At 35.2% G+C, this 22,258-nt stretch overlaps 1 protein-coding gene across 6 annotated transcripts in view; it reads right to left on the bottom strand.

Moving 5' to 3' along the window:
* Positions 1–1,948: 1,948 nt before the first annotated feature.
* Positions 1,949–22,258, bottom strand: part of FYB1 (FYN binding protein 1) — a 175,172-nt gene continuing 154,862 nt past the window's right edge. For all 6 annotated transcript variants that reach the window (XM_060400475.1, XM_060400476.1, XM_042233840.2 and 3 more), the window contains 7 exons: positions 21,632–21,657; positions 19,629–19,695; positions 16,657–16,747; positions 15,509–15,671; positions 7,190–7,223; positions 4,820–4,851; positions 1,949–4,048 (listed from right to left, as the gene is read on the bottom strand). In XM_060400475.1, coding sequence (XP_060256458.1) covers positions 4,026–4,048; positions 4,820–4,851; positions 7,190–7,223; positions 15,509–15,671; positions 16,657–16,747; positions 19,629–19,695; positions 21,632–21,657 — 436 coding nt within the window. In that variant the 3' untranslated portion in view covers positions 1,949–4,025. The remainder of the gene's footprint in view (positions 4,049–4,819; positions 4,852–7,189; positions 7,224–15,508; positions 15,672–16,656; positions 16,748–19,628; positions 19,696–21,631; positions 21,658–22,258) is intronic.

Raw genomic sequence — 22,258 nt, 5'->3', positions numbered from 1 at the left:
ACAAGTAAGGCAGATTCTTTACTTTTGAGAAGTTCTGCTTAATGATGAGTCATTGAACATGAAAAGTGAAGGAGCAGAAGCAGAGAAACTTTTGGGTTTTGAGCTTGAGTGAATGGATGATTGATTTGTCATGGAAATAGAATCTATAGGAGGAATCATCAGCTGAAAGGGAAAAGAAGATGAGTTCAGTTTTGAGTCACGTGAAGTTAGAGGTACTTGTGGGATATCCACAGAACCTTGACTAGAGAGTAATTGTAGCGGAAACCAGACTGCGGTAAGTTGAAGATTGAATATAACTTGAGAATGTAGTAGAGGGTGAATAGGGGCCAGGGCTTCACATTAAATTCATATTTGAGTGAGTGAGTGAGTGAGTGAAGTCATTCAGTTGTGTCCGACTCTTTGTGACCCCATGAACTGTAGCCTAGCAGGCTCTTCCATCCATGGGATTTTCCAGGCAAGAATACTGGAGTGGGTTGCCATTTCCTTCTCCAGGAGATCTTCCCGACCCAGGGATTGAACCCAGGTCTCCTGCATTGTAGGCAGACAATATTTAGAGTTAATTAAAAATTGATTGAAACCAACAAGAATCTATTGTGTTGCACAGGGGATTGTACCCAATATTTTATAATAATTATCAAATAATAATTTAATAATATATTATATATATGCATAACTGAATCACTTTGCAGTACACCTGAAAACTAACACAACATTGTAAATCAACCATACTTCAATTAAAGAAAATTGATTGAAACATTTCTTCACCAGATATTCTGATTCAGTTGATCTGAGGAGGACATGTATTTTTACAAACTCTCCAGTGCTACGGTGGTCCATGTAGGTCTTCTGGAAAGCAAACACCAAGATGGAGTGAAAATGCAGTAATATGGGAGAGGGGGGAGGGGCAAATACATGTGTCAGAGGAAATGGGAGGAAGGCAGGGAAGGCTGGAGGAATCAACAGGGAGCAAGGCAAGTCTGAACCCAGAAAGGGAGGAGAAAGAGATGGTTGGGGCAAAGCATCTCAGAGTGCTATGATGGTAAGGAAGGGTTAGCCAGGCTGCTGGAAGGTTTTGTATCTTTCAGGAACAGGCCTGCCACACCCAATTGCTGGGTACATAGGAGCAGTCTGTCAGAAAGCTGGCATTGGTAGGACTGGGGCCTTTGGTTAATTAAGTTCTCTGTGGTTGAAGGTCCATGAGGCACATTTTCCTGGCTGCCACACATAATCTACTTTTTTGGGGGTGTGGGGCACATCTCATGTGAGGGTCTTTCTTCCTTGACCAGGGATAGAACCCAGGCCCCAAGCATGGAAGCATGGAGACCTAACCACTAGACCACCAGGGAATTCCATATACCATACCACTGAAAGACAACAAGATGAGGAAAAGAAGATAGAACAGACTGTAGTTAGAGGGGTATTTGGATAATAGGCAAGATTTCCTGTTTTTCTAGCAGGAAAGACTTGAGTATGCTTGTAAGCCTAAAGGAGGGAATTTGCATAATGGGAGAAAAAGACAGAAAAGAGGAAGTGAAGGAGGGAAAGAGGGATGGGGAAGAAGTGAGACAGGGAGGCTGAGAATGAAATAATTGTGAAAGAAGAAGACTCCAGAGAAGGCAGGAAAATGTGAGATAACAGGTTGTGGCTTTGACTCTGAGTGGTGATATCTTATTTTCTGGGTTAGTGTCTGGATATGGACTAAGGCTGCACCTTGTAGGATATTTGAAGCATTTGCACTTGGTTATCTCAATTTCTATCACACAACAGGAAGCGGGTCTCAGGGACATCCGTGGTGGAAGGTTTGGTTTGAACCGGAGGTATCCCATCCTCTGAGGCCGAAGCCAAAAGAGATAAGAATGGGCTCAAACACAGTCTTATACAGATATGGGATCAAGTTATGGGACAGAAAGCCTGCTAGCCTTGATTTCTCGATAAGTAGGAGGCAAAGTTATCTGTGAAGGTATTATTTATTTGTCACTCTTCTCACATGACAAAATTCCTTATGTAAAACCAAAACAGAAATAATATTTAGTATATTAAAATTAATACTTCAGATATTTCCTTTATATTAAGGCAATTACCTATTACATAAATCTTTCACAGGCATGTATCTGTTTCTTTGTATATGAATCAAAATTCTAAAAGATTCTCTTGATATAATTTGGCATTTTTAAAACTGACATTGTGTTGAGTTTATACTATTCTGAATCAGAAGAAAAAATTACTGGAAACATACTGACAGTGTATTCTGTATATTTGTTACCTGATTTAACAAACAAAAACCACATATGGATGATGTAATTTTATCTGGTTTTGAAGTAAATTCATCACATGAGCAAATACTGTCTCCTTCTATCAAAAATTAGGCATCAAATATTTCATAATTGGAAGAGGTCTTTTAAGATCAGTGTCTTCTAATCTGGGGGCCTCAGACTAGAGAAATGATAGTAGTTGATGATCTATTTTTACATTTCAAAGTACCTAATAGAAATCTCACTTAACCCATATGAAGACTTTGAATTTCTTTACAATTACTTGGAATTATTTCAATTCAGAGGGGCCACTCTTCAGACTCTCCAATGGGTGGGCCTTTGCAATATTAAAACATGGGTAATGCATTAATCATTATTTCATCACTGAATTTTAAAAATCAGGAAAAGCTTCTAAAGCACAGGGCTAGGGCAGAGGAGGATTATAGAAGTTAACTGATAGTGAAAACATTGGGAAAAACTGACTTAGTCTAATCCTGAAATTTGCAAATGAGATAACTATTAATAGGAGGAGGATTAATAATTTATCCAATATCACATCAAGGTTCATTAATAGCAGGGCCAGCATTAGGATTTGCTCAATTCATATTTTGTTTGTTTAGTCACTAAGTCCTGTCTGACTCTTTTGTGACCCCATGGACTGTAGCCAGCCAGGCTCCTCTGTCTATGGGATTTTCTAGGCAAGAATACTGGAGTGGGTTGAAGTTGAAAAAGTTTCCTAATATACTTTTTTCTTGGGTGTTAGGTCTCTTCAGTTTGTGTCATGTTTAGTGTTCTTAGCTTTTGGAACCCAAATGATTCACATTTTGTTTTGGGATTGTTTTTGGTTGAGTATGTACTAATATGAAAAACCCCAGCCCAAATGCTAAGATTTATTAATTTGTACGCCCTCTGTTGGCTAACTTTCCAGTAAAGTGGTTTAAAGTTTTTTCCATAGAGGTAATTGAAAAACAAAAACCTGTAAAAGAGTCTTCATAGCAAAGAGGTGCATTAAAGGCTAGTTACTTTCAAACTTCATTCTTCATAATTTTAGGGTAGTCTTCATTCATATCCACTCTAGTTACAAGAGCACTTTAAACAGAATTATACTGTTAGCATACAATTCTACAAAAAGAAAACATTTTAGACTCTTCCACCGTTTTAATCTCAGGTGTGTGTAGGAATCGCATACATTCTCATCAAATAATTAAAACATATTCACAATTAACTTAGGGACAAACTTTATACAAAAGTTCCACTACTACTATCATTTTTAAAAACATTTAACCCACCAATAAGAGAGGAGACAGCCCTGCCTTTTAAAAGCTAGGTAATTTGAATGGAGAATATAAGATATGATCATTAGAAGTACAAACAATAGTTTTCCCTCTTATGAAAAGTCTAAAAATTTCCTTCCTTATATTTTTTGTTGTTCTTTATGTTTCTTTAGACAACACAGTCATTTCTTCTCAAATGATTTTTTTAGGAAGAGTTGTCTATTGATGGACTAAAAGAAGTGCCTTCATTGTAGCTGAGGCAGAACTGGGTTTTTAATATTTATTACATCTCTTAAATACAGTCTTCTAAGACGTTGATTAGGCAGAGTTATCACTTTCCAAGTCCAAAATTTCACGATGTATAAAAGTAATTGGAATTTTTGGATAAAAGTACTAAGTAGCTTTGTGCATTCATTTTCTATGATACTCGATAACAAGCCAATTAAAACCCAGACTTCACACTGATGTCAAATGAACGTAGCAGAAGAGCTTCTGAGAGCTAGTCATTGTCATAGATGCAACCTGAAAGGAGAAAACAGAAATTAAATTAGTTACACAAAATACATATTCCCTAAGTGTTCATAATTGGAAATGTAAATGATTCATACTCTCCTGGTTTAGGATTAAGGTAAAGCAGAACTGAAAAAGCAGTTAACTGGAAGACCATATATTTATTTAACACTCATTGCTTAGTGTACTTTTCCAAACAAAGTTTCTGGACAAATCTATTCTCTACCAAAATGAGACTCAGGATTATTTAATCTGAAACTTTATTAAATGTACCTTTTGAAAGTACTTCTGGATGAGGCTGAAAATATTAGGCATCAGTAAGAATCGTACATTTAAAAGGAGACTAAAAGGGACATTACACTATGCCTCATTTCAGGTGAGATTAAACTTTTAGATCGTAATTTAGAAGTGTTCAATGCTTAGATAATACTAATAAGTAATACATGTTATGAAATATGTACCTATTTACTGTCTAAGCACAAATATTTTTTGTGGATAAAAGCAATTTTTATTAAGACTCATGGTATAATGAAAAATTCACTAAATATTTTGATTCTTTTATTTTCAAAGGAAATAAAGAAGAGATTTTCTCTTGATTTCCAGTCATTTACAAAAATAAGTTTTTTTCATTATACCAAGGTATTTACATTTCCTAACATTTTCAGGTAATTCAAGTTCTGATCAGATTGGAAGGCTCTTATTAATCCAGTAAGCTATTTCCAGTATTTGTAAGAACAGTAAATTCACCATTCTTCCCTGTGGTGAGTGCCACATGAGACTTACCATCAGCAATATCATCATAAATCTCTCCATCACTGTTAAGTAGAAAATAAATTTTACTTTAATGAAATAATCTGCTTAATATTAAAGTAACATTAGCTTAAAAGTTTAATAACATTATTTCATGTGATACAAGGCATTTAAGGATGAGAAGTATTATGATGATGAGTATTACGTGTTATACATTTATAAATGGGAAGAAATTTCATATACATCTGGATCCCCTTTTATTGACTATAAAAGTCTTCTGTTTCACTCTTAAACACACATGCACACACACCACACACACACAACTTATTCCATATCACAGACATACAAAATAGTGAAAACATGCCCCAAGAACACAGACCATGCCTTATTCATCTTTTAATTAAACTACAAGCCTAGCATATATCTGTCCTTGGTTAAGAAATGTTTGTTGAACTGAACAAACTGAAAAATCAAAGCACAGTACTCTACTGGGGGCCCTCATCCAAAACTCTGATGAATTCTTTATGTTGTTAATATCAGATGTATACTACTTTCATGTGAATTTCAAGTGTTGAAGGAAATACAAAAATATTTGGCATAGGAAATGGGTGTATCATTTCTACAATATTTCTAATTATAATTTATAAATATTAATTAAAATATATAAGTATTGGTTACAAAATAAGCAGCCAGGGTATGGTTCGTAGGTGATTCTTATGTTACATAATTTAAAAAATGTTTGTGGTTATAGGCAGCATCCCTAATGATAGTTTGTGACTTTTACACATTTTAGGTTTTATCTGATCCTGAATCTTTGTGACATACTCTATTCCATACACACACTGAGTCCCTCCTACGTACCAGGAGATTTATAAGTAAGACACAGCCTTTATTTCTAGAAGCTTATAAGCTAATGGAGGAGAGAATGACATGCAAGTAATTAAAATAGAATTATAAATATTAATAGAACCTTGGAATAGAGGACACAGGTTTGAAGTGCAGAAATGTGAGGTGAGTTTGTCACTTAGTCCAGACCTACTTGTGGTTCCTGTACTACCTTTGTGCATTTAGAAGCAGCAGGCTTTTCAAATTGCTGCTAATTATGGCAGATGCTGTGAGTTCCCTATGTCTTCTGTTTGAATCCTTTTTCTGAGATTGAGGAAGGATTTGGCTAATGGAAATTTGATACAAATGCAAAGAGGACAGATTTTTTTCTACCGTTCATTCAATCAGCATTTATTAACTGTTCACTTCAATAGATGGTAAAGCAATAATTACTTAGAGTACACTTTCGGAATTCTCTCTAAATCATCCTGTAATAATCACCGATGAAGATGTGGTCCCATTATTTGTCACACATTCTTTCCTTGAAATTTGTATCTTTCATAGAGTAAAGCCCATTGAAAAATCCAATGCCTACTACTGTGATTAATGCTCTGAAGAAAACAAAAGTGTTATGATTATTTTTCTCTTGATTCTTTACTAGTTTGCTGACAGAGCACTTAACCTGCAGTTGTCTCTTTCTGATGGTGTCAGGTTGTTTATGGATACAGTCTGTGAATCCTCCTTGATTTCTTAATTATGCCGAATTCTGTAAATCTCTGGATTGGTATATGACCTACTGTGATAATGGAGCTCATTTCTTACACTGGTTTGCTTGGAACAGAATCTTGTAACATTGGGGCGGGGGAGGGGTAGGGGTGTGTGACTCTGTTAGCACTAGTACCAGACCGTGACAATGTCCTATTCACAAAAATAGAAGAATCATTGACCACTATCTTTTCTTTTTGGCGTGCTTCCAAAAAAGACAACTTAATATTCTATGATGCATGGCGTGAGTAAAGAAAAGCCCTCAATTAGGAGCCAAACTATAAACTGTTAACAGGTGATATTTGTACCTACTCTGCAGAGCTATTGATCTCCGATCAATCCAATCCACTGCATTTTTGTTGTTTTGTTTTGGCTATGAGGCATGAGGAATCTTAGCTCCCTGATCAGGGATCACACCGATACCCCCTGCATCGGAAGGTGAAATCTTAACCACTGGACCACTAGGGAAGTCCCTCAGCTACATTAATAGCTAGTGAATAGCAAAGTATTAATGAAAGTGCTAGCAGTTTTGACCTGTATCCAATGTTGCTATGTCTGTCTCCAATGAATATATAAAACCAGCAATGGTATAATCATGAATGAGAAGGGCTCCTCTTTTAGATTTAAAAGAGTGATACTTAAAACTAACTTCATTATGGATACTACCATATTGACATTAGTATAGTGTATTGTTTTAAAATTTATTTATGATAGTTTAGTAGATTATGTTATTTAAATGATATTAAAAATCCTTCCTAAAGAAAAGAATATCATTCTTTTTGAAACTATAGTAGGAGGAGAAAATAGGCTTACTTGTCCACCAAGTAGCTCCGGAGGACATAACCATCTAAGAAAGAAAAAGAAAATATATTTTAGTAACAATATAAACTTGAAAACTCTCTGCTATTTTTAAAGAAATTGAAATAGAATTTAATAATTAAAAGAATATTATATAATATATTGAATAATTATATCTATCTCCAAATATGACTCATTTTTATGTCCACTTTTCTCTTTCTTTTTCTCTCTTTCCTGTTTTCTGCCATTTACAATATTTCCTCCTTCTCCCTTAAATGAAAAACTAATATTTTCTTTTCTAAGCTACTGTATGTTGTAGCCCAAGCTTCTTTCACAGTTTAATCTATTTCTTCAAGGTGTTGCCCATGTGGCGCAATTTTAAGAATTTATTAAGCATAATTTCTCCAGTTACAAGAGTAGGTCACGGGGGTGTGTGCTTAGTCCTTCAGTCAAGTCTGACTCTTGGAGACCCCACGGACTGTAGCCTGCCAGGCTCCTCTGTCCATGGGGATTCTCCATGCAAGAATACTGGAGTGGGTTGCATGCCCCACTCTGGGTTGGATCTTCCCAACCTAGGAACCAAACCAGGGTCTCCTGCATTGCAGGCAGATTCTTTTATCAGCTGAACCACAAGGGAAGCCCAGGTCATGGTAGGGATTTTAAATATCTCCAGGTCTAAGACTTAACTTTTCAACTTTTTTTACACTGAACAGTCAGAATTATATTCTACTCCCCTTTCAGATCCGCAATCTAGTGGTTACTTGGGGGAGTGTGCATTCGAAAAGGTTTCAAAACAGCTCTCTTGTAATCAGTGTGAAAGATCTTTCACTATTGCTTTTGCCGGTTGACAGAATGTCAGTGTTTGTATTTTCATCTTTGATGGAACAAATAATTATTAGAAGAACAGATATCAGAGATTCCAGTGATTCCTCTGTTAAATAGAAAATAGACATTTTATACAGGAAAGCAAATTATTTTTTTCCACTTTATTTTTGCCCCTCTTGAGCAAAATACTCCTAAGAAAAAATATGCACTATTTTTCACAAGAAAGTGTCTGCTGACATCTAATTAATTTACTAACCCTTATAGCTGTTAGTTTTGTGTTAGCACCTAGTCACTATTGCTTGCTTGCCATTAGTACCGTTTATACTTTTGCCAATAATTTCTTGCACTGAGTCAATTTATGGTTCTGTTCCACCTCAGATCTGGTTTTGGGCTCTAAATCAGAGTAAATGTGTAAAAAATGACAAAGCAAGAGGTTCATAAATGAAAATTAATACCAATGCTAATAAACTTACTTAAACATAGTAATATCATATTGCCACTGACTTAACACATAAAAACTTTAAGCTAAAATCATATAACTGAAATTGTGCATTAAAATTTAAGGAAACAAACTTTCCTTTGAAATATTCCAGGGTAAAAATACTCCACCAAATATTCTGTCAACAGATTCATCGCTTTTTGATAAAAACTTTTGTTAAATTTTTTAATCTTATTTTATAAGAATCATATTTGGAAAATAAAGAATCAAAGTTATTTTTGAATTGCTGTAGCATAGAGGTAATGAAGCATGTGTCAAAATCATAAAAACAGACTAATATTTTTCTTGGAATATGAAAAAATTAGACCACGTTATATCTTCCATTTTATTTCAATTAAAGCAGATGTGGAAAAAGTTAATATAAAGGTCATCTAAAATTAATATCTATGATCCTTGGATTGCCTTTGATTCCACAGTTCTTTCGTTTCACAGTAACAAACTTAAAAAAATTTAAGGTTGGACATCATCCATTTAGCGTGATTTTTAAAGGGGGATAAGCTCATCTTTAACAAATTCAATTCTCTGTGTGTCTCTCAAAAGAGAAACTCTGAAAATAACAGACTTTTAGAACAAACTGCAGATTTTGTATCAGGGTTCCAATAGTGGAAATCTGTCTTTATCTGTACCTGTGTTTAGGGCTAACATAAAGTGTGAACCATTTCTACAGACAGTAAGAGCCATAAACTTTATTTTTTCGTTAGTTAAAACTGATGGTTATGTTTTCATTTTTAATTTTCTCTTAAAAACAAATTGGAAAATAAAACAATACAAGTTAAGTGTTCCCATGATATTCATGTTTAAATTAATAATTTAAAAATAACGACTGAAGCCTTCAATGATGAAGTTAATCTCTTTGTTAGTTGTCTGGGCTTTGTAAAGTATCTGAACTAAAATTAGAATGTAGACAATTAGAGAAATATATAAAAAATAAGAAAATATTGCCAAAGATTGGAGTTATGCTGGCATCAAATATATTTGTAAAAAATATTTAGAAGGTCAAAAGAAACTAAATCCAAAATAAAGAATATAATCCTCATTTTGGGAATTAAAGGTTTTTATTTTGCAGTGCTAGAGGAGCCTGGCAGGCTACAGTCCATGGGGTTGCAAGAGTCAGACATGACTTAGTGACTACACCACCACCACTATAGGACATCTATTATTTTTAAACTCAATTATGCTAAAATTGCATCAACATGGATAAAACACTATCTGTAATTAGGTGTAAAACAGTACTTTCAGTGATCAAAGTTAATAACTCATAATACAGTTTAATTACCTAATCTCACAAAATTAATTACAAAAAATTTATTTTCTTAGCTTCTCAAACCTCGATTACATTTCCTCCTATATCTTGTCTGTTCAAGAGTTGTAACCACTTTTTCGTTAGAGGAAAGCACTAATGTTGCTGCTGTGTTTGTAGTTGTGAGATACATAAACATCAATGATTGGGAACATTATTTGAGAGCAAACATATTAAGGGGTTGGAGAAGGGTTGGTCCTGCGCTGCTCTATTTTAGTTCCCTGAAATGATGTGATCATTCAGGGCTCATTAGCTATAAAATTGCTATTAAATAGCATTTCTACAGGGTGAACAACTTTTAATACAGCATAGGTTTTGCTGTCTAGTACCTTTAAAAATCTCTGCTAAAACTTCATTATATTAGAAGCATGATTCACGACAGTGTCAAAACAAGTGTCTTACCATGAGTTTTTATACAATCTCTCCATTATTTTAAAATCTCCAACAAATTTTTGTTTGCGGTAGAAAATGTTCTCTTTGCTCACATGTTCCATGTACAACCATCATAGGGAACATTAATGAAAAATACAAACAAATGAAATAAACAGAAAACTCACCATAGTTCTGAAACATGCAGAGGAGCTGCTGTGTTTAGTCAGCTCTATAATATGATGGACACTGGCACACCAAGGAGTCTCATATATCATATGAGATTATTATTTGGAAACTTCACATTCATAGAGCAGAACATAGAACACAATGGCTTGAGACAAATGCTTTGAAATATGCGGTGGGGTAGACCTACTTAAGAAAGTCACACCCACCCTGTATACATGCCAGTTAATTTCTTCCCCTAACCTTTACTTGCTACAGGTCAGATGTGTCCTAGAACTAATGACTAACCTTTCTGAAGGGCGTTGTGAATATAAAATTACCAAGGATATACAAAGCCATCTTTGGAATAAAATGAAAGAGATTGTTGTTCTAATATTTTCAAATTTTTTACTCAGTAAAAATGATGAATTGTATTATTTCCTTATCATTTCATTTGTCGTAAGCAAGCCCAGAAATAAAGCTAAATTTACTCACTTTGGCCTCATGCAGTTTAAAAACAATAAAGTCACACTTCATCCTTTTACCCAGGCAAGTGAAACAATGTCGAACTTCAAGAGAAAATGCTCATAGTGGAATAGAAATTAAAAATGAAATGCAGTATAAAATACTAAATATAAATTATTTTATCCTAGTGTATTGGAAATGTTCTCTTTCCTCTCTTTTTCTCTCCCTACTTAGTTTTAGGGTTTCAAATCAGATGAATTATTAAATTTCTGAACAAAAATTTTTTTTCTTCACTTAGCATGTGTTGTCTTAAAATGGAAAGCAAAATTACCAAAGCAAAGAAACGATCAATTGGATTGGGGACATTCAAAGTACCTTTAAAATTCCCCTTCCTTTGATGCCCAAAGGAAATGGAGAACATTTTGACCACAAATAACTCAGCTCATGTCTCATTCCACACATTTTTGTAGGAAAATTTTCTCCAGTGACAGGAGGTGGGAAAACTCCAGCTAATGAGAAATTGAGTTGAGGAAAATGCACAAATATTATCAAGAAATTCTAAACATTTGGGAATGTGCCATCAAATATATATGTAAGATCTCAATGCCGCTACAATATGCTCTCCTACGAGTCTGTGGGTGAGACTTTTTCAAATGTGCTAATGCCAGTAAAAGTGGTCTGTACTCTACTCTGCAGTGAGAAGGGATTACTGTTCATGCTTTAGCCTTGGATTTCTAGCATTACAATTATGTTTAAGTAAACTATGGTTTTCTCTTTTTTTTGTGTGTGTGCCAGATTAAAAAAGAATAGAAAGTAAGGAAAATGTTAGGATCACCATGGTGCTGGATTGCAAATGCTATTACTGCTAATTACATGTAGAAAAAGGAACGGAAAGATTTAGAGTCTCTCAAATGATACACAAGTGAATGGAATCACTAAGGCTAAGACAGAGAACTTGTGTCTTGAAACAAGTTAAACTATTCAACAGACTTCTTCCCACAAATGTCAGTATGTCAGATTTTCATCTGGTTAAACAATTGCAGTCTCTGAATTCTTATACTCAATTCAGCAAGTCCCAAACAAGGTACCAGGCAGTGTAGAATGTATTGGCAATACAATGTTGAGAACATTTCATTGAAGTTACTCTCAAACTCAGAGTTTAATAAGAGTAATATGTTGTTAAAGCAATAAGGACAATTGCCGCAGTAACAGTAGTGGTATGGTAGAGCAAGGAGAGATTAATTGTGTTAGGGAGGAGGGAATGAGTGTGCTTCCAATTTTAGATGACAACTGGTTTGTTTTTAATAGATAATTTATGGGCATTCCAAATAGAATACAATAGTATAGAAGCATGAAATAGCATAATTTACTCAGGGAATGACAAGTCAGTAGTCTGTATTTCTGAAGTATCACCTGCAGATGGGAAATAGTTGAAGAGGGGAAGGCGAGATCATAAAGGATTTTATATACTAACCCTAAAGACTTCATGTTTTTAAAAATAATATTCGGGTAACAGTGTGGTAAGTGGACTGGCTGAGAGTAATGGTAAGGGAGACATATCTTTTGACAGGTTACTGGAATAATCCAGATGAGGGAGGGTTAAATCCACACAGCAATGGTCCCAAATCCTATAGTGATATTTGAGGAATGGATCAGAAATTAAGAAAATTAAAAATGTCAAGGATTCAGTTCAGGGAAAGAATAAGGAGCGATTTTGGAAAAATTAAGAAAGATAAGAGATTTGGGGAAATAAAAGGGAAATGAAATAAACCTGATCATTGAATTGTGGAATAATGTAATTGAAGATGTTTTTGATGGCCCTCCCATATACTTTCACCCTCATGATTTCAGATTTGTGGTTCGACTTGCAACTGATAGTAATTGCATTTTCTGTTTATTTACTGATGACTTTTTTTTTTTTTTCCTGGCTTCCAGAACTCTTTTTGTCTGCTTTCCCAGTGTCCTGAATGACTGGCCACACGCCCAGGGGTAGTCTTCAATTCCTGATGGACAGGAGTTGATGTATAAATATCCCTGTTTGTTTCCCACCAGATGGGATAACACTGATGCTTGAGCCTGCCAATGCAGAAATAAGAGATGTGGGTTCAATCCCTGGGCCAGGAAGATCCTCTGGAGGACAGCATGGTAACCCACTCCAGTATTCTTGCTGGGAGAATCTCATGGACAGAGGAGCCTGGCAGGCTACAGTCTATAGCATCACAGAGTTGGACATGACTGAAACATCTGAGCATGCAAGCTCCACCTACCCAAGTGATACCTCTTTTTGATAACAAGGTTTTATTAGCTGCCTTCTCTTCCCAGTCTACTCTGCCACTTGCCCATGGGAGTTTCCCAGACTCACCTTCCAACTGGGGAGGCCAAACTAAGACCAGTCCAGGCCAAAGAAAGTTTTTAAATAAAAAACAACTAGTACACAAGATATAATAAGATGATTTTCATTCTGTTTGAGATGAACCCCAAACCACCAAAGAACTGAATTAGTTATTAGTGAGCTTGGGAACTGTAAACTGCATTGGTCCTATACTAGGAAAAAAAGAAAAAGATAAAAGTAACAAGGAACCCTTGATTTTATCATGTAATGTTTTCACTTCTCATTTTTAACAGATGATAAATTCTTAAGAGGATGGGAGCCCTCCGGTATTCATAGTAGTATTTAGAATGATTGATGTCCAAATAGAAAATGACAGCAGATTACAAATTATCCCTGAATGGCTGCTGCTTTTTCTCCTGTTTAAGGTCTGTTGATTCCTAGAGAGGAGTCTGCTCCAAATTTCTGTTCTTGATGCTGAATCTACATCTGCCCATCTGTATCTATACATGTCTGTTGCTGAGGTCATTTACGTCCTGTTACTCAGAGTCTGTTCTGTGGACTAGCAGCATGAATTATGTGAGACCTTAGGAAAACTCCTCACCTCAGATCTACTAAATTAAAGTCTACATTTCTAACAAGATCTCTGTGAAGTGCATGTACTTTTAAGTCTAGGAGCATTGCTCTAGATGGGGTCTGTTGTTAAGGACAGGAATCTCTGGACAGCAGGTCAAAACAAGCCTGAAACTTGTCCTCTGGAGAAAGGTCCATATAACAAGCATTAGAACAATTGTTGTGAAAAATGTGACATAATTGGAAAAGCAGAGGGAAAGAAATTATCACCTAGGCCCATCACCCTGTGCATGGGTGCATGCTCATTCACTTCAGTTTTGTCCGACTTGCTGTGACCCTATAAACTGTAGCCTGCCAGGCTTCTCTGTCCATTGGATTCTCCAAGTAAGAACACTGCAGTGGGTTGCCATGCCCTCCTCCAGGAGATCTTCCTGACCCAGGGATTGAACCAGCATCTCTTATGTCTCCTGCATTGGCAAGTGGGTTCTTTACCTCTAGCATCACCTGGTAAGCACCCCACTCCATCACCTTAATCAGCCATTATTAGCATTTTAGTTTTATTTAAATATTTTTAAAACATGGCTGTAAAGAAATCCCATCCTTTATTAAGCAGGCTTCTTATTTCTGTTACTAATGGATCATGAGCATTTCCTCATGTTATCATAATCATCCTGGAAAATATTCGATTTGGTATATTCATCATAACTTCAATAATTTAAAAACCTTGAGCATTTAAAAAATATTTTGGCAGCCCTTTAAAGCATGCAGTTATCCGCATTTAAGACTATTCCTTAGGGTGTGTGTGCACAAATCCTGGATTGAGTTGGGGTATTCTTTGTCTCCTGCAGCTCTGTCTTCAAATGATCTCCTGTGACCTTCTAGTCTTAACACTACATACCCCTGCCTATTATCCTTTGTACCCACATTCCATTTTTCCCTTTTACAGCCAACCACACCTTGTCCATAAAAACTTTAGGTCCATTTTCCCCACCCTTGAGTCACTGTGTTTTATTCTTGAAAGATCCTTTTTGGTTCCTGTCCCTGAGTCACCTTCCTGTCATTAAAATTGAACTCAAGAGTTTTCCGTGCAGACTTACTGGGCTGATATGGGACAGCCAGGCTGGCTATTCAGTTTTAAATATAGGACATCATAATTTTGACTTACTCTTCCCTGGACTTTAAATGAAATAAGCTACCTCTTAAAATTGGACAAAAACATTTCCATCTGTCAGCTTAAGTATCTGTCAGAGAGGAAAGGACTGTCTTGTATTTATTTGGAAGAGTAGGTTATATTAAATGTGCCAAATAGGAAATGAAAACAAGTGAATTTGCAAGGTAGGAAAACTGGAAATGCTAGGTATGACATATGAGATATAATTTTAAAACCAGACCAGAGCAAGACTCACTCAGTTCTTTAGCACAGTGGTTCTCACTTTTGTGTACATAGGAACAAACTAGGAAAGACTTACAATCTCTGTCTGACCCGCAGAGCTCATGACTCAGCAAGTCAAATGTGGGGCTAGGGTATTGCAATTGTGATAATAGCATCAGAGTTTTCTGATGCTGGGGGTCTGTGGGACCATATTTCCAGAAACACTAATTTGGCATTATCTTTGCAACTCAGTGCCAAATATAGCAGGTGGGAAATGAAAAAAATTAAAATGAAATACATTGATTCCAGCCCAGCAAGATCTCCAGTTTCTTAAATTTACCAAGCATGGAGCAAAAAGAGTTTGGAGTGATCACTAAAACTTGTTTAGCTGTTAAATGCTGGAGCATCATATTTCTGAATAGTAAGTAGTGACTTACATTTTCCTTCTTCATTTCTGCAGAGAACTTTTGTATCATCTGTGTTTTGTATAACTTCCAGCGATTCTCCAGGCTTTATCTGTAGATCTCTGTTGCCCCACTTTTTAGAAGATAAGGAGGGTGCAACTTTGGTGGAATAGAGGACTCTAATTTCACCATCATACTGGAAACATAAGGGAAAACATTTATTATTGATTGATGTGTATTATTAAAGTAATTCACTTATTGACAGACTTATTAAGAAATTTTGTTAAAAATTTCAGCAAAATTTCAAATTTTGTTAAAAAAAAACTAGTTCCTTATTATCTTTTCAAAAGATAACATAAGAAGATTAAAGAAAACTTTTTTGGAGAAAAATCACTTGCAACCTCACCAACCTAAAATAATAATTATTTTTAAATTTAAAAATTTAAGATGTACATGCATTGATTTGCCACACTCATTTTCTGCAAAATGATTACTATCAAAACTTCAATTCTATTGGTTCGATCACTTTACATAATTACCATTTCTTCTTTGTAGTGAGAACACTTAAGATGTACTCTCTCAGGAATTTTCAAGTATGTAGTACAGTATTGCTGACTATAATCACCATGCTGTAATTAGATCCCTAAACTTACTCATCTTATAACTGAACATTTGTACTCTTTGACAGACAGCTCCCCCTGCTCTCCACCTCTGGTGATCACCATTTTACTCTTGGTTTCTGTGGGTTTGGTTTTTTTAGATTCTACATATAAATGATATTATACAGTATTTGTCTCTGCCTCTTGTCTGACAATTTACTTAGGATAACGCTCATGAGGTCCATCCACATTGTCACAAATGGCAGGATTTCCTTGTTTTTCATGATTGAATAATATTTCATATCTCTATATATATCACATCATTTTTAATCATTCTATTTTTAGCTTACCTTCTTATTGAGTTTCAAAGGACAGCTAAATTTAGATGATTACCACAGTATGTATATTGGGCATGTACAAGAGTTTGCTTAATTTCTTAAAGGAATAAATCTAAATCTAAAACAAAGTTTGTAGAAAATAAAGGTGTTGTGATGGATAACTGTGATATTGATAATTACACAGATAATCATCAGCTTTTTCATTAAGGCTTTGAACTTTGTATGATATTTAAATGTAACATACTTTAAATTTTTTCCTGAAGTCTTTTTCTTCTTTTTCTTGCTTTTTTAGCTTCTTAGGGTCTTTTTCTTCGGCTTTGGTCTTGACTCCTTGACTAGGATGGCAGAACATACATAAAACAGCATTTAGTTTCAAAATATAAAAAGAATAGTGTATAATGGAGAATTCATAGCATTACATTTTTGTTAAATTTCATTTTCAATTAATTTTTTCTTAGAAATTGAGTACATTCACTGTGATAAATGATGACTTTTCTTAATGTAGAATATTCTTGAAGAGAGTACAGGCTGAGTTAAAATGGAAGTTTGAGATGATCATGTTGAACAATATAAAATGACTGAAGTATAGTTTAAACATTGTTACATATCAGCAATTTCAACCTATTCTTGAATCCAACCTATTCTTGAATCCCCTATATTTTTCAACCCTTCCTAAATAATCAAGTGGTTTGGTTAACATCATAGAAAAAACTTCTTTAAAAAGAAACATTAAAAAAAAATTTGACCACGCCATGCAGCTTCTAGGATCTCAGTTCCCTGACCATGGATTGAACCCGCGCCCCAGCACTGAAGGTGCTAAATCCTAACCACTAGACCATGAGGGAATTCCGCCCCCCCAACAAAAGAACACTTTTTGAAAGACTGATTTTCATGGTTTAAAAATTTATCTATATATTAATTTTTTTATATCTACTTAAAGTGAAGCCAGGGTTGTATCTCATGATACCAACTAAAGTCAATTACTATAAGAGAAGTCAGCTGGTCTAAGCTAGTGATTCTCCAGCCTGGTCACAAGTAGAATCACCTGGGAAGTTTTTTTAAAGATACCACTGCCCTTGTCTAAATCCTAGAATTTTTAATTACATTAAATTAATTAAAAATTCTAATTAATTAGGTTGAGTGAGGTCCAGGTACCGACACACATATTTTAAAAGTTCCCAGGTGATTTAATCTGCAACCAAGGTTGTGAACCATTCCCCAGGATTAAATATGGTTGCTAGGAAAAGGCTGTGAATCTCTGTAGGAAGGAATTTTAAAAAGCAGAATATTTGTGAATAATGACAGTTTTTAATCACTGATATTAATTTTATTTTGATTACCTAAGATAAAGCTTTGTTTGTAACTGAGCTGTTTAAAATTGAGTTTATTCACTGGGAAGTGAATTAGTATACACTGTCCGGCCCTAAGCTCTGCACTGTCCCTCAGCACCTTCTGTCTGCAGGCTTCCCTGGTGGCTCAGTAGTGAAACATCTGCCTGCTAATGCAGGAGACACAGATCCCATCCTTGGGTTGGAAAGATCCCTTGGAGAAGGAAATGGCAACCCATTCCAGTATTCTTGCATGGGAAATTCCATGGACAGAGGAACCTGGTGGGCTACAGTCTACTGAGTAGGAAAGAGTCGGACCCAACTGAGCAACTAAATAATACAATCTTCTGTCTGCTGGTGTCCTGGGCAGTGATGGAGTCCCTGGCCCAGATAAGCACACTGGAGCAATCAGAACACACACAAATGTTAAAAAGGCCCCACACGTTCTCTTTAAAGATAGTTTATTGAAATTTATTTTTAAAAAATGCAATGCTATGTTAGAGAATACACAATTGTCTTAAACTCTGAAAACAAGAATGGGAAAGAAAATAGTCCCTATTGCATAATGTTGAATCAGCTGGGGCTTATTTTGCTTAAAGAAAAGGGCCAATGGATGACTCTGGGTTCCTAGAGAGCTATTTAATGGAATGTGGTGGCATTTCTACAGTAATATTAAACACAAAAATGCATTTAAAACTGTCAGGGATAGAAGTGACTTCCCTATGGTAAGGACTATTAGATTTTCTTTTCACGGAGCACTAAAAAAGGAGAATGATTCTCCTTTCACATTTCTGGTGTGTTTTGCCTGTAGAACTTGATCTTCATATATAAATAACAACATATTTCCCCCTCAGTTTCTTTGATCTTGACACTGCATCTTGTTCCGTAAAATTAGTTTAACAATGTTGGTAAAAAAATAAATATTTACTTAGAGTTCACTCATGCATTTTTTTTACCAGTACAGCTCAGAATACACCACTTACTATATTCCACCGATGTTACTTTCATCCTTTAACTGAACAATTTCTGAGATCTTTTTATTCATCTTTCTCTTTTCTTGAAAAAGTTAAAGGTGTTCTTGCTTTTAGCATGTATCAGATCATCTCACATACTCACTGGAGTACAAGAAAGCATTCTACCATGTTACATTCTATTTCAGAAGAATTTTCAAAAGGTACTCCTCTAGTATTAACCGATTTTAGATTCTCTTACAATTTTTGTCTAAAATTAAATTGAAGCCTTAGGGAAAATAAAGAATGTCACTATTCACTGTTGACTGCTTTTGTTGTTGTTGTTAGTTTGAATGGAACCTTTGAGAATCTGATGCTTTTGTAAACGTATGACATAACTTTTAAAAGTCCTTTCAAAATACAATTCTTGCTCTCATTTTTTTCACAAGAAGAAACAATCCTCTTGAGAAGGACAGAGGAGGTTTGAAGCAGGTGGGTTAGGATTTGAGATACAAATTAAGCAATGTCTTCAAGACAAACAACGTTTGGGAAAAAGTAAAAATAAAGGGAGGGGATGAATTAGTGAGATCAATTGCTACCAGGCTTTCAGATATTTTCCCAGTGAATGAGAGAATAAATGAACATAGACATTGGTGGGTCACAGGGCAGAGGATGACCAGGGGACCAGAAGGACCACTGGGGAAGGGGGAAGGAAAGGGAGAAAAGTGGGGGAGGGGAGAGAGAAAGAGGAGGAGGACCTGGGCTATCCATCCATTCACAAACCTGGCAGAGACAGCAGAGCTGGGATCAGGGAGAGGAGAACAGAGCCAACAGGATGGCACATAGTACCAACGCACCCCATTGGGGTTTTATCCAGTTGAATGTTCTTGAACTGTTTGATTTTCATTACTTCACTGTAATGAGAACATTTTAATTACCTTATCTCTATTGGGGGAGGAGGGAAATCAGAGGCATCCACATCATCATAAACTTCATCTCCCATGTCTAACAAAAGACAGAATAGCAAATGGTGAAACACTGTTAGTGGACATTTTGATATGAGCATTCAGTGATATTTTTAATATATTTTAATATAAAGATTGTTTTGAGGACAACAAAATAACTTTCCCCGAGGTCTCTGTACATTTCTCCTGGATGCATCATCTATTCTTTAAAGGGGAAAGATTTTTCTCTTCCTTGATGCATGTGTTAAAATTCCCTCAGCAACAACAACAGTGACAATGATTATAACTACTGTCATCAGGAAAAAACCCTCAAGTAGTGACTGAGATTATTTGAAGATCCACAAGTATGATGAAAGGCAAGATCAGTTGATTGCTGACAAACAAGTCAATATTCCTGGCCATTAGCAGCAGGTAAAGATATTGAAAAAGTACGTAAGAAACTTACCTTTGGGGTGCTATGATAATAGCTATCATTTTACGTATATGTTATGTCTTTGTCTATGTATCTATCTACTTATCTATTGATTTGTCTATAACTCTTTTTTTACTCACTGATCTGTTCTTCATTAACTTTTACCTTATAGTAATATTACCTGTGGTACTACCTGAAAATAAAATGTGCTTGTGATACCTGACCATTTTGAGAATCAGTATTGATGGAAAAGTGGCTATGACCTTAACTGCCCCAGGGATTTTTCCAATCTGTAGACACTTTTCTTCCTTCTAGACTTCTTGTTATTAAAGTCAGGAGCGCTGCTTCCTTTCTGTACCTATTAAGTTGCCCCACAGCAAATTAAGCTGAAGAGATGGCTTAACAGGAGTACAAATGTTTTGAGGAATGATTAGCACAGAAAGCTTAAAATGCTCTCTAATAGTGGCAAGAATTTGATTTTCTTTAACTCCCCCCTTTTCTGTATATATGTACATACATATACATGCTGTATTTATATGTGCATATTTTCCTTCCATTCAGATTAACTAATTTCACAGCATAAAAACTTGTTCAGCTACCTGAACAATCTAGAATAAATATATAAAAAATAATGACATATCACTGATATTCAGAAGAGGAAAAATTACTGTTCCATGCACATGCACTTGAGACATAATTAATAAAGACAAAATCAAAACGAGCAATACATTTTTACTTAATTTATCACATTTGTTCCATTTTATACCTACTCTTTGTGGAGCTAAGTTTCTTGAGTACTTTTTAAAAATTATAAGTTAAGATGTAAGTTCATCATCAGTTATTAATCAATTTGAGCTAGAGACTTACATATTTTCAAATTGTTAGATGAAAACAAAGTCAGATGAACAGTATGGAAGAATAGATTATCTCTGTGTTTGGTTTGCTTTTTCAATTTATTTATAAATTAAAATAAACTTTTTGAAAACCTCTGAATATACTTGCAGGATATTTTATTTTGTTCGAAGAAAATTTCAGAAAAATCCTTTAAGTCTCAGCAAGGGTAAAACATAAGATGATCAAAATTGTACAAAGGAAAAAGTATTTGACATTTAGCAGTGAAAAAATTTCCAAAGACAATATAAACGATACATTTTTAAAAATCAAAGAAATTTAGATTCAGAAGGATCTTGGTTGCACATAGTGTGGCACGTGTTTAGAAATCTTTTTGCAGAAATCTAATACATCAAACTCTAACTAAATTGGGGTGGGATCCATTAGGATTGTTGGGGCCATCTCTACTCATTTGTCCCTTTCTCCATAGTGATCCTGTGACTGGGAGAACACTGGAAAATCACTGAAAGTTAAAAATTTCCTTTTCCCACTATTTTACTTTTGAGAAGCTGTGACCATCCCAGGTGAAGTTACTTGACAGAGTTACACAATTTATTATTTTCAGAGTCAGAACTTTAATTTGGATAGCGTGACTAAAGCAATCGTTTCTGCTACCCTATCTGCAAGAAGTGAGATTTAAAATATATTAACACAATTAGTTTTTATTACTTACCCACTTGTTTAGGAGGAGAAGGGAAACTGGAAAGAAAATGAGAACATAATTATAGTCAGACCAATATAAATACAGAAATTGGGTCTTTTATTTAGGAAAGGCATGAATAAGTAACAGCCTTGAGGCTTATGAAGGCTAGTTAATCTGTTGAGTATTATTCCTTTCTCATCCTCCATTTCTCTGCTGAGTCCCAAGTTTTTGTCAAGCAATTTGGAATTTAGCAAGACTTTTTGTGAACTCTGGTATTGGCCAAACAAATCAAGAATCATGACATCCAGCGGTTTATTTTTCTCACAGCCATTGGACCAATGTTTTTGAATCTGTTCTATGAAGTTTGGGCATATTATCATACCAGAGTAAATGAAATGGTCTAAATATTTCAGAGTCATTGCAGTGTAGCTCCGGACGAAAACAGTTTGATTCAAAGAATAGAAGTGTAGAGTCACAACAAAAGTCACAGGAATCTTCATATGACCATATGGTCATATGCCACAGTATGACATAATATTGTTTGATAATATGTACACATATATCCCCAAACAGAAGAAAGGTGAATAAGAGAGGAATAGCCACTGAAACTAGAGAGTGAGAACTTATTAATAGAAGTGATTTGAAATCAGGATTGGG

This window comes from Ovis aries, chromosome 16, assembly GCF_016772045.2.
Source record: "Ovis aries strain OAR_USU_Benz2616 breed Rambouillet chromosome 16, ARS-UI_Ramb_v3.0, whole genome shotgun sequence".
In the NCBI taxonomy this organism is placed as follows: Eukaryota; Metazoa; Chordata; class Mammalia; order Artiodactyla; family Bovidae; genus Ovis; species Ovis aries.
The sequence above is the reverse complement of the archived record's forward strand: the minus strand, read 5'-3'. Positions and strand labels throughout refer to the sequence as shown.